We start from the raw sequence: 13,788 nt of genomic DNA, 5'->3' as shown, positions 1-13,788 counted from the left end.
AGAGAATAATAACAGATTTTCTTAACAATAACCATTGCCAAGAAGTTAAATTCTATTCCCTATGTGTACTACAGCAGGGAACTGTAAATATGTTTAAAAAATTTTCAAGCAAAATGCTTAAAAGTTATATCTCAATTGTTAATGTTACCCATCAATTATGTGGAAACCCCACTTAACCAGAACTCCCACTATTTTCACCACCAATAACCTGCTAAAATGACGGATGGATTCCTATCAAAATATGTAATGATATTTGTTTACATGATGCCCTCCCACCACCACAATATGAGCAGTTCAAATTATCGTCCATATAAAGAATTATAATCTACACTTGCGCAGCATGCAGAGGAATTCACTTTGGGCAGATAAGCACTATGCGCCCAAGTCACACTTGAGGAACCACAGAGGTCCATACAATGCTGGGACTCAGCAAGGCTGTGTTGGGCTCCAAGAAACACCTATGCTAGGCATCTCAAACTAGGAGTCATATTTTAAAAATTACAGAAAATGAAAATATAAAAGAAGGAAGAGAGGAAGAAGAGGAGAAGGAGGAGGAAGCAGGGGGAGAGAAAAGAGATGGGGGATGAGAGAGGGACATGAGAAGAGGCAGGAGAAGGAAGAATTAGAATTTAAATAGCGTTCAGGGGCCAGCCTCGTGGCGTAGCAGTTAAGTGCGTGCACTCCACTGCTGGCGGCCCGGGTTCAGATCCCGGGCGCACACCGACGCACTGCTTGTCAGGCCATGCTGTGGTGGCGTCCCACATGAAAAAGCAGAGGAAGATGGGCATGGATGTTAGCTCAGGGCTGATCTTCTTCACCAAAAAAAAAAAAATAGTGTTCAATCAGGGAGGTCAATAAAATCGGTGTTTTTTAGTGAAGAAAGATGAGCCACCTTACAGGAGATGTTGGATTTCAGGAGGTGCCTATATAAAGGGGGAAATAATATATAACCAGAGAAATGAAGGCATCTGACTAAACAATGGCCTAATTCCTTTGCAAAAAAGACACAGCAGCTTAAATCTTCTCTCATCTTCAGTGTGTTAATTCATGCAAAGACCATAATGTGAAGACTGGGTTTGTCAGTGCTGACAAAAATCTTATGGAAATCAAAGACCACAGAAATTTCAGAGCCAAGAGGAATCTACAGGGATCATATAATCCAAACCCCTTATTTCACAGATGCAAAGGAGGCCCAGAGAGACTAATACATGAGGCCCAGGGAGGCAAAGTAATCCATGGTTAGATGGCTAGTAAATGTTGGAGCTCGAACTATTACTCAAATTTCCTGATATCCAGTCCAATGCTCTTAGGTAACACACAGCCTCGACCATAATTTTGAGGTCTAATAAAATTATTAATAGCAACTTAACATAAACCACAGAAATCTCAGCCAACTTCTCAAGCATACAGATGCTCATTAATATAAAAAATATCTTTCTGTAACATTAGTAAAGAAACAGCAGGAAAAATAAGGCAAAACAATGTACATTTTTGTCAGCCTGAAGATATTTTAACCTTCCAGTGTTATAAAACACTGAATAAATCAAGAAGATAAAAGGCTTAGGAAAAAATAACACTAATTAGCAGAGAAATATTAAATTATCTTTTTAAGGACAGGGTCTTTAATACACAATTAGTAATATATTTTGTAAACAGAACTATTTTCAAAATATTTTAATCATTATACAATCAAAAGACTTCAATAAGACAATGTATCATAATCATTTTTATAAGTAATTCTTCAAAAAATAGGAGATCACTTTACAAGACCAATGTATACAGCAATGAAAGAATGAATTAATGCTGGTTAAATAGGCACAGAGGAAGTGAAGGCGGGGGAGCCAGAGGCAAGGAGACACAGCAACTCTGGTTGAAGCAACGTTCCCACTGCTTCCCAGGTCCCTTTCCACAGCTAATGTGCAAAAAGGCACCTCACTGGCGGGGAGCTCACTCATTCTGGGGTTACCTGAGATGGTCTATCCATCTCTACAGCACTAGCCTGATAACCTGAGTTGACTGCATACAGAGTAAGGCATGAACCCCTTTTGAGATTTTAAGATTTTGAGATTTTATTTTATTTTTTTTTTTTAAAGATTTTATTTATTTTTTCCCCCCAAAGCCCCAGTAGATAGTTGTATGTCATAGCTGCACATCCTTCTAGTTGCTGCATGTGGGACTCGGCCCCAGGATGGACGGAGAAGTGGTGCCTCGGTGCGCGCCCAGGATCCGAACCCGGGCCACCAGCATCGGAGCGCGCGCACTTAACCACCAAGCCACGGGGCCGGCCCAGATTTTGAGATTTTAAGCAAAGCGACAGACACTCTTAAAACCAAAGCTTAGCCCCTTAACACAGAGAACACAGAAATCATGTGGCCCACAACCATAAGGTAACATAAGATAACCATAAGGTAACAAAGATAAAATACAGTAAACCTCTGAAAAAGAAGCCTATACACAAAATATTTGAAAAATAAATATCCAATACATACAATTTCGTCAAGTTCCAGACCAAATTCAAAACATAGTTCATCAAATTCTTCATCCGCTAGGAAAAAAAGAAGAGATTGTTAATTTTAATCTGTTCAGCATAAATGAAAACAGCACATAAACTGCATTTTCTTACTAATTGCCTTACACCAAGCATACTAAATATCAGGCATGCTTGACCAAAAAAATTTTAAAAGAAAAATAAAGCTATTTAAGGACTGATTCATCTAACTAACATCAACTACAGAATTAGGTTACCTACACTGGGAAGTTTACATTTACTTAGAAGAAAAACAACCTGTTAAGGAAGGATCAAATGTACTGTAGGTTCCAAATGACAGATCCAACACAATGGAATATTGTCATCTAAGTCCTATCATTTAAAATTCTCTGAGGTGACAAGGACCACAGGTCCTCCTGGGAGGAAAGAAATTGAGACCTCTACTCATTCTTGTTAAGATCTGAACTGGTGATTTACACTCAGGGTTCCCCAGCTGAGGCTAGATGCCAGAGGGGAAAAAAGGGGTTCAGGAAGAGAGCTCAGCAAAAGAAGGGAAGAAGTGAGCAAAAGAAGGAAAGAAGTGAGTTCTAGATAGGTGGACCAGATCTAAATATCCAGGCCTAGATGTTCATATCAGCAGGCAGGATCTAAATGTGTCTGAATGATACAGATACTTAAGTTAGCTGGGTCAACACAGTAACATAGTCATGAGTTAGTAACCACTGAATGAATGAGAGAGAGAGAGAGAGAGAGAGAGAGAGAGAGAGAGAGAGAGAGAGAGAGAGAGAGAACCCTGAAAGAGCTCATCACTAAGAACCTTGGGACCTCAAGTCTCCTGACAAAGCTGAACATGAGGATGCTCCCATAAAAAATGCCCCAAGTTACCACTCCAACAATGGCTGAGAATCATGTGTAGGCACCTCAGCATCATTCATCTGCTGCATGCCCCATGCAAGTGTTTGCCACTGCCAGTACCAGGCTTCACCCTCCAATACTCCTTCCACAGATAGCTGCAAGCCACAGAAATTGGGTCAGGCTAACCTAAACAAAAGGCAGGTTGCTGGAAGGATGCCAGCTAGCATGCACACTCCACAGGATGACTGAGGAACTGGGCTTGGACAATAGTCAGGAACCCAGCAAGGCTGGGCAACAGGAGGAATGGCTCCAGGATGGAGCTGCTGGCACTGCCTCCAGAACACTCAAGGCCAAGGCTCCATGTACTCCGAACACCAGGGGGCACTGTTCATCGGCTGACCCTGCATCTTTACATCAGTCCCTGGAGATTAAGTCCCAGGCTGAGGGTCAGCCTGGCAGAGCCTGGATCCTGTCCCTCAAGCTGACCATCAAGGAGCAGGGAGGGGCTCTCCCAACCTCAGGCTCTGTGGTGGGAGGAGGACCTTGCCTCCCTGACCCCATGTGCCACCATCCCCCACCCCACAAGACACAACGTGGGAGGAGGCTCTGAAAATAGGAAGTGGGTGAAGTTTGGGGCAGTCAAAAAACGACACCTGGATGACAGCTGATGTTGGAAGTCAGATGGAGAGCCAACAAAAAGGAACAAGAGGAACAGACTCAACAGACAGCTAATCTCAGAATCCACACAATTCATACAGAGTCTGTCTTTAACAACGTAAAGATGAGGGCCAGCATAGTGGTTAAGTTCGCACGCCCCACTTCGGTGGCCCGGGGTTCGCAGGTTCAAATCCCAGGCACGGACCGACACACCACTCATCAAGCCATGCCATGGCAGTATCCTACATACAAAATGGAGGAAGATGGGCACAGATGTTAGCTCTGAGCCAATCTTCCTCACTTAAAAAAAAAAAAAAGAAAAAATAGGGGCCAGCCCAGTGGCATAATGGTTAAGTCTGCATGCTCTGCTTCTGTGGTCCAGGGTTCTCGGGTTCGGATCCCAGGAGTGGACCTATGCACCACTTCTCAAGCCATGTTGCAGCAGGCATCCCACATATAAAGTAGAGGAAGATGGGCACGGATGTTAGCCCAGGGCCAATCTTCCTCAGCAAAAGGAGGAGGATTGGCAGCAGATGTTGGCTCAGGGCTAATCTTCCTCACCAAAAATTAAAAAAAGATGCTGCGATGAAAAGAACAATTCCAACTTTAGAGTAACCCTGAGGAATAATACTTCCTAGGTTAACTACAAGAGATACCTCCACGGAAAAACAACAACAAAATGATAGTTCCACCTTCCCTGAACAGCGTTATTGAGAAATTTCAAGAAATAGGCTATCCAAAGCATACCTCAAAGGCACCGTGGAATTATAAGTCAAACAAATTTAATGTTAATTATATGTTTAGTGCAACTAGCATATTAAAAATGAGTCAAATTTATGATATAGTATATTTTTAATATAAGTATGTTCTATAATACATTAGTGTCTATTTTATAATCAATATACCCAGTATATTTATGCCTATTTTATGACTTTGAACATAATTTTACTATTTATATGATCATAGAGGTTTATAGATGTTGTGGTTTTACATGTATTATATATACCTAGTCTGGTCCATAATTTCATTGAAACAAGAATGTAACCTTCAAAGCATTTAAGATTCACCCTCTTGGGCCGGCGCCATGGCTTAGCGGTTAAGTGCGCGCGCTTCACTGCTGGCGGCCCGGGTTTGGATCCCGGGCGCGCACCGACGCACCGCTTCTCCGGCCATGCTGAGGCCGCGTCCCACATACAGCAACTAGAAGGATGTGCAGCTATGACGTACAACTATCTACTGGGGCTTTGGGGGGAAAAAAATAAATAAATAAATAAAATTAAAAAAAAAAAAAAGCAGCCGGCCCGGTGGCGCAAGCGGTTAAGTGCACACGCTCCGCTGCAGCGGCCCGGGGTTCGCAGGTTCGGATCCCAGGCACGCACCGACGCACCGCTTGTTAAGCCATGCTGTGGAGGCGTCCCATATAAAGTAGAGGAAGATGGCCACAGATGTTAGCTCAGGGCCAATCTTCCTCCAGTAAAAAGGGGAGGATTGGCATCAGATGTTAGCTCAGGGCTAGTCCTCCTCACAAAAAAAAAAAAAAAAAAAAGATTCACCCTCTTTCTGCAATAATCTGCTTTATAGCATGGTTTCCAGAGACACAGAGCAAAAACTGTTACCTGGCCATTTGCTGTACTTTTATATAAAATCTGATTGATTGATTGATGGATTTTTGTGAGGAAGATCAGCCCTGAGCTACCATCCATGCTAACCCTCCTCTTTTTGCTGAAGAAGACCGGCCCTGAGCTCACACCTATTGCCAATCCTCCTCCTTTTCTTTCCCCAAAGCCCCAGTAGATAGTTGTACGTCACAGCTGCACATCCTTCTAGTTGCTGTATGTGGGACACGGCCTCAGCATGGCCGGAGAAGTGGTGCGTTGGTGCGCGCCCGGGATCTGAACCTGGGCTGCCAGTAGCGGAGCGTGTGCACTTAACCGCTAAGGCACGGGGCCGGCCCAATCTGATTTATTATCATAATAAAATGGTTAGGTTTTAAAAAAATAATAAAAAAATAAAATAAAATTCTCTGAGGCGGCCTGACAGTTGGCTTTGGAACCAGGCCAATCAGAGTTTGCATTCTGACTACCCACTACTAGTTCTGGGAGCCTGGCATCTTATGTCAACTTTCTGACTCCTATGCCTCATCCATAAAGTGGATCAAAAGGCCTCATCCGTAAAGTAGCATTTAACAGCTATTTATTTCTAGCATGCAACTGTTGGAAAGATTTAAATGAGTTCATGCAGAGGATGGGGCTGGCTTAGTGCCCTAAACCTGGGAGCCCTGCAATAATTAATAGTTCTCTTCCTTATTTTCAAGTTAGATTCTACTTTGCTTTGCTACCTCATACAGCATTTTCAGGGTTTTCTGGTTACCACAAATTGAACACAAACGATCATTACCAGCATATTCTAGTGAAAAGTTGGTCTTAAGATTCCTGATCCTGGGCCGGCCCTGTGGCTTGGTGGTTAGGTGTGCGCGCTGCGATGCTGGTGGCCCGGGTTCGGATCCCGGGTGCGCATCGAGGCACCACTTCTCCGTTCATCCTGAGGCCGAGTCCCACATACAGCAACTAGAAGGATGTGCAGCTACAACACACAACTATCCACTGGGGCTTTGGGGGGAAAAATAAAATCTTTAAAAAAAAAAAAAAAAAAGATTCCTGATCCTTACACTGAACTTCAATTTAACACTTATTGAGCACCTACTATATGCCAGGCACTGTACTAGGTGCTGTGGCTACAAAGATAAATAAAACACAATTCCCACCCTACTTCCTACTCGAGTAAAGAAACCAGATGTGTAAATAGGGTTACAAGTGCAAGGTACAGGGGTGGCACAAAGGAAGTAATGAGCTTCACTCAGGATCAGCCGAGGCTTCACAGAAGGGATGAGCTCATTAGGCAGAGACTGGGCGGAGTGAGACAACAGCAGGCAAATCTGGAAAGCTCAATATGGATGAAGCATAAGGTCCATGTCAAGAAGAGATATGACAGAACAAGTAGAAACAAGTCAACTTGACACACAAAAGGATTTGCCCTCTGTCCTGCCTGCAGCAATGGGGTGTTACATGGAAGGATTTCCAGCTGGGCAAAAGTATGATTAGATCCTCATTTAAAGAATGGTGGCAGGGTGGTGGATGGATTGGAGCAGGGAGTCTACTGCAAGAGTATGGGTGAGACGCAGTGAGGACTTGATTAAAGCAGCAACAGTGAGTATGAGGAAGAAGGAAGAACAGGACAAATGTTAAAGAGGCAGAATCTGCAAGGTTCAATGACTGAGTGGGAGGTGGGAATAGCGAGTGAGCAGGAGGAGTGTAGGATGACTGCTAGGTCTCTGGTGTGGGTGAACAAGTAGGTGGGGGTGTCATTAACTAGGGCAGGGAATAACAGAGGCCCCAGTGATCCCTGCTTCCTGGTATTCACATCCTTGTGTGAACTGAGCTCTGAAGCAACCACATGGGTGAGCTTGGGAGCATTTCTCCAGCCCAGCCAAGCCTTGAGAGGACTGCTGACAGCTTGACCGCCAGCTGGTGAGGGCCCAGAGCCAGAACCACCCAGTTAAGCCACTCCTATGTCTCAAACACTGTATGAAATACTAAAGGCTTGTTGTTTTACACTCCTAAGAACTGGGGTAACGTGGTATGGAGCAATACATAACTAACAGAGACTTCAGTCCCTGGAACTAGAGTGCTGCCATAACAAAAACCTAACACACGGGGCAGCCTTTGGAATCGGGACAGGTGTGCTTTGAGGCAAGTGTAAATGAAAACCTGAAGTGCCTTGAAAAAGCTGTTAGTAGAAGCCTCCAAGTCTTTGATAAGGATACACGTGACGATATGGAGGAAAGTGAGGTAGCATTACTGGAAACTGGAAGAGGGGAATCCTTTCTGCGTAGAGGCAGCAAGTTTAGCAATGCCGTTGCCTCCAGTTAAGTGGACTGTAGAAAACGTACTGGGTGACGTAACTGAGATTTTCAACCAGTGCTGCAAGTGCCCGCTGGCTCCCCGCTTTTGAAAAGGACCGTCTACAGTAGTTAGCCTATGCCCGTCCCACCACTGTATGGTAGGGGTAGGTGGGGCAGAGAACCTGTTGCTCTAGTCTCTCAGGCCAAGGGTAACTGTACTCAGCAGCTCTACTTAAGGAACTACACCTGAGGGCCTCATCCACACCTAGACTTGATTTAGATGAGACTCTGGATTACGAGCTGCTGCTGTAAAGGGACGACACTTCTGGGGGCCTTGGGAGGGGATCAGTACATTTTGCACGTGGGAGGACCATGAAGCATTGGAGGCCAGAGGGAGGGCTGTGGCAGCCAGCCTCCAAGACGGCCTCCAGTACCTGGCCCCTGGTATTCACACCCTGTGTAGTTCCCTCCCACACTGTGCCAGGATTGGTCTGTAGGACTTAGAGGATATGGCAAAGGATGGTATACCACTTCTGAGATGTTATTAAAAACTGCAGCTTCTATCTTGAGCACTCTCTGGATTACCTGCCCTACTGGACCTCTTGCTCTCCTACATCTCCAGGGTTGAAGATGTATGTATGACATACACAGATGGCTTTGGCAGCACTGCCGGCAATTACACCACAGCAGAACAGGACCAGAATTGAATAGTGATAATCAATCGGTTCACAAGAAAATGAGTGGCAAGAGGAAAACATCTACGCAGAAAGGCGAAAAAAAGGTAGATTAAGGAAACAAAACTACCCTAGAAAAGCAAATTGACCAGAACAACAAAAGTAGCTTGAGAAATATCCTTGATAAGCAAAGATATGGTGAAGGGGAAGGCAGTGACCAGTAGAAACAATGGAATTTAGGACAAAAAGCAATCCTTGGAGGGACTGGAAATAAAGGGGGAATGGGGATAGAAAAGAGTGAATGAGACATTAACTGAAAATAAGAAAAAAAGAGGGTGAGGCTGGCCCAGCGGCATAGTGGTTAGGTTCCACACTCCGCTTTGGTGGTCGGGGTTAGTGGATTTGGATCCTGGGCGCGGACCTACACACCACTCATCAAGCCATGCTGTGACAGCCGCCCACATACAAAATAGAGGAAGATGGGCAGCGATGTTAGCCCAGGGACAATGTTCCTCAGCAAGAAAAGGAAGACAGGCAACAGATGTTAGCTCAGGGACAATCTTCCTCAAGCAAAAAGAGGAAGATTGGCAACAGATATTAGCTTAGGGCCAAACTTCCTCACTAAAAAAAAAAGAAAGAGTAGGAAATAAGGTGGATCCACACTACTTGGAAACCAGATCCTTTGCCAAACATGCTTTTCCAACTCTGACCTCAACTCAATTTAACAGGTAAAAGGGTGCAAGAAGGAACACAAGAAATATAAACTAACGATGAGTATTATTTCTGACCTGTCTGAAGCACATCTCTCAGTAACATCAATCTTTCTGACCGCAATCATAAAGAGTTAGTAGCTGAGAGACATATGTGGAAAATCAAGCTTACCTGATCTCTCTCCACATGAAACAAAAAGAAGGCAGGCAGCTACAGAATATATTCAAACTTCAGATGACAGTAAACACGTTATAAACCTCACCATTTTTTAAAACCTGGATTATTTCTTACCTTCTCAGAACTGGATACCTAGGTGGAAACTGATCATAGATATCTTGAACAAATATTTGCCACATACTGTCTTGTGCAATTCAGGCATATCGTATACCGTTATTGAGAATATGGTTTAGAAGGATGGATAAGAAATATAAATAAGCACATTATAAAATAAAAAGTGTGAAGAGTTAGACTGGAGTTTGTAGAGCAAGGGGGGGGGTCGGGTTCGCAGGCCTGGATGCACACCAAGGCACAGCTTGTCAAGCCATGCTGTGGCGATGTCCCATATAAAGTGGAGGAAGATGGGCATGGATGTTAGCCCAGGGCCAGTCTTCCTCAGCAAAAAAAAAAAAAGAGGAGGATTGGCAGATGTTAGCTCAAGGCTGATCTTCCTCACAAAAAAAAAAAAAAAGAATACACACTATCTAAAAGTGCACCTTTAGAAACGTCTTTAAAACCTAACTTTATTTTCACAGTAACGTCTTATTCTAGGAAGCAGTACCTGTTAAACTGACTAGGGCTTTGTCATCATATTGAGCCCTAAAACCAAAAATAGCTCTCCCACATCAATTGCTACAGCGTTTATACAAGCTGATAATTATGGAGCGGGGCAGATGTTTCAACTGCTATACGGTAACTGATAATTATACTTAATATTTCCCTTTTCTTTTTAACGGTAGTGTTTTTAGAACTGAAGAAGAGATGAAGTGTAGCATGAAGACTAAGCCCACGAGTAAAGACTCCTCATCATTCAGGTCTCAGCCCAAATGTTACCACCGTTATCTGATGCTATTCTCAGCACAATATCTTCGCTTCCTTGATAGTATTTAACGCTATTAGAAACCATTTTATTAATGTGCTGGTTAATTACTGTCTGCCTCCCTCATCAGAATGTGAATGTGGGCCTTATGTATCACGTGCACCGCCGTCTTCCCAAAGGGCTTAAAACAGTGCCTGGCACAGAACAGACGCTCCGCAAACGTTAATAAAATAAAACGAAGACAGAACGCCGTCCCCGCTCCTGCTCACAAGCGGAGATCCCATAACGCCCTCCTTATTGCACTCAACTAGCTATACAGGGGATGCGACCCGGGGCTTCATTCCTCTCTCCCCCCTGGCCCCAGGCGCTCGATGCGAGACCGCTGAATGAGGGACACGGCGAGCCGGGCACGTGCGGGTGAGGCAAGAGCAGCCGCGGCGAAACCGCTTCCGAGCGGCCACAGCAGCCCAGCCAGGCCGCCTCGGCCGTCAGCTCTCCGTGTCCACACCCCGACCGCCCAAGGCCAAAACCTGCCGGCAGCACGAACGCTGCCACGATGTCTTTTTGCAGGCGTGTCCATCCCCCGAGGAGAAGCACACAGCCCGGGCTACGGGGTCGACACTCACTGTAGGTCCGGCCCAGGGCTTGGAAGAGGAGATCGCGCTTCACGCCGACAGTCGGCATGGCGAGGCGGACCCACTGCGCCTGCGCCGCGAGCCGGCCCGGGCTCAGCGACCGAGGTATGTAGGACCCGGCCCCTTTCGTGCGGGCTGTCTTAAATATCGCCAGTGTGCCTCCAACAGCTCCTCCTCTCGTTTTCCGTCTGAAGGCAAGTGAATTGCCACCATTAAGCTCAGTAAATCTAGCTTCATTGGGTTAATAATCTGCAGGCTGAGAAAGGAGACAGAATTGGATACAGTGGGCTAGGATTTGATGGGCAGTAGAATGAACAGACCGCGAAGGCCCTCACGCGTCTGACGCACCGAGGGCGGAGGACGCCAAAGTCGGTGGGCGGGGCAAGCGGGAGGGTGCGTAAAGGAGGCGTGGCCTCGGAGTGAAGACTTGCGGGCGAGGTGGTGAAAATGAGAGTGGGCGCGAGGGGCGGGGGAGCCAAGAGGGCATGTGGGGATCCGAATAGCGGGAGAGAGAGAAGCGTTAACAGTGCCGTTTCTATTTCACTTGTTAATCTCATACCCTTGTAAGTGTTATACCTGTGCTTTGCTTGAACCTTACGGCAGCTCTATAAGGGAGGCATTGCTAGAGATCTCTGTTTAGAAGAGGAAACACTGATATTGACTCACTGCTCTCTACTGGCAGGTGCTGTACTCACTTCTCTGCCAGCATTAGCAGATTTCCTCCTTATAACAACCCTGAGTATAATAGGCCGAATAAAGGCCCCCAAAGATATCAGGCCCTAATCCCTGCAACCTGTAAGTGTTACTTTAAGTGGAAACAGTCTTTGCAGACTAAGTTGAGGATTCCGAGATGGAGAGATTATCCTGCATTCTCAGAATGGGCTCTAAATGCAATCACATGTATCCTTATAAGAGGGAGGCAGAGGGAGATTTGACCGAGACATAGAAGTGGGGCAGACTGTAACCACTGAGGCAGGGATTGGAGTGATGCAGCCACCAGGAACTCGAGAGGCAAAGGAAAGGTCTCCCTCAGCCCTCTGGAGCAGCCTTGCCCAGTGAAATTGATTTTGGACTTCTGAACTCCAGAACTGTGAGAGAATAAATTTCTGTATTTTAAGCCACCAAGTCTGTGGTAATTTGTAACAGCAGCCATGGGGAACTAATACATCAGGGTAGGTGCTACTATTATTTCCATTTTACAGATAGTGAAACTGAGGCACATGCTGAGTTGATCAACTCTCAAGGCAGAGCTGAGGCAGTTCCAGGAAGGAGCCTGGCCCTTATCCTTTCTACTATACAGTGAGTGAGGGCTTCCAAGTCTCAGATGAGGGGGCAGTAGGTGGGTCAAATTTAGGCCTCCCTGACTGCAATCAAGCAGTTCTTTACTATATTAGCTTCCTCCATGGCTGCAGGCAGTCCCTTCCCGGTGCCCAGCATAACAGGTTGGCAGAGGCCCCATCAATGGCAAACATCTCCAATGCCAAATAAAACTCTCTGCCCCCAAATTGATACTCAGTGCTCACTTAGTGAATTAAGGGCTTCCTGAATTATTACATGCTGACCTGCTCTCCTCTGGGCACTCCAAAGGATTCTGTGGCCTCTGAACTGTTCCCTTATCTATAAAGTAGAGATGATAATACACACTGTAGAGAATTATTGTAAGGATTAGAAATAATACTCATAAGCGACTGGTATAGTTTTTATGTTGTAAGTCCTGGAAATTGGGTAGCTGTCATTATTGTCATCTATCCTCCCAGTCAGTTTCCTGCTGTTCTCAATCTAGGGGCATTCTGTTCCTATCTCGCACATGCCTGACTCATCTGTCCTGCTTTTCTTTTCTTTGTTTTTTTTGGTGGGGAAGATTGGCCCTGAGCTAACATCTTTTGCCAGTCTTCCTCTTTTTGCTTGAGGAAGATTGTTGCTGAGCTAACACCTATGCCAGTCTTCCTCTATTTTGCATATGGGACGCCACCACAGCATGGCTTGATGCATGGTGTATGGGTCTTTGCCCAGGATCCGGACCGGCGAACCCCAGGCTGCCAAAGCGGAGCACACCAATCTTAACCACCATGCCACTGGGCTGGCCCCTGTCCTGCTTTTCATCCTTGCACATGTACAGGTACTCTGTACCTTCTCTATGACTAGCTAAACTGTTAGAAGATTCTAATGGAAAAGGGAAAACTAGGCCACGAGTACTCATCACAAATGGTATTGGCTGAGGGGCGGGCCCTGTGGCATGGCAGTTAAGTGCACAAGCTTCACTGCTAGCGGCCCGGGTTCGGATCCCGGGCGCGCACCGATGCACCACTTGTCCGGCCATGCTGTGGCGGCATCCCATCTAAAGTGGAGGAAGATGGACACAGATGTTAGCCCAGGGCCAGTCTTCCTCAGCAAAAAGAGGAGGACTGGCATGGATGTTAGCTCAGGGCTGATCTTCCTCACACACACACACACACACACAAAAAACAAATGGTATTGGCTGACTGATAGGAAAGATACTTCGAAAACATTGAGATACTATATTACAAAATGTAGGTAGAGACTTCTCTCATCTAATTTTAGGGCCAGCCTGAGAGCAAGAATGAGATGGCAGCATTTCCTGGAAATGAAAGATGGCTGGCCAATAAACATGAAAAAATTCTCCATGTATTAGAAATTAGGGAGATGCAAATTAAAATTATAATGAAATACATTTTCATACCCACTAGATTGGTAAAAATGTGAAAGTCTGACAAAACCAGATGTTGGCAAGAATGTGGGAGTATAAATTGGTGGAACCACTTTGGAAAATATAGCCTTACCTAGGAAAGTGGAGTGTGTGCATACCCTAC

The 13,788-nt window shown here is 45.4% G+C and overlaps 1 protein-coding gene across 1 annotated transcript in view; it reads right to left on the bottom strand.

The window, feature by feature from the left end:
* FARSB (phenylalanyl-tRNA synthetase subunit beta) overlaps window positions 1-11,055 on the bottom strand; it is a 66,122-nt gene extending 55,067 nt beyond the window's left edge. The window contains exons 1-2 of the mRNA XM_004427621.3: window positions 10,949-11,055; window positions 2,490-2,545 (exon numbers count right to left, since the gene is read on the bottom strand). Coding sequence (XP_004427678.1) covers window positions 2,490-2,545; window positions 10,949-11,006 — 114 coding nt within the window. The 5' untranslated portion in view covers window positions 11,007-11,055. The remainder of the gene's footprint in view (window positions 1-2,489; window positions 2,546-10,948) is intronic.
* Between the last annotated feature and the right edge of the window lie 2,733 nt (window positions 11,056-13,788).

The sequence above is a fragment of the Ceratotherium simum genome, chromosome 37 (genome assembly GCF_057802395.1).
Source record: "Ceratotherium simum simum isolate JZ-2026a chromosome 37, ASM5780239v1, whole genome shotgun sequence".
NCBI classification, from domain to species: Eukaryota; Metazoa; Chordata; class Mammalia; order Perissodactyla; family Rhinocerotidae; genus Ceratotherium; species Ceratotherium simum.
Note: the sequence above shows the minus strand (reverse complement) of the source record. Positions and strands in the feature narration are given on the sequence as shown.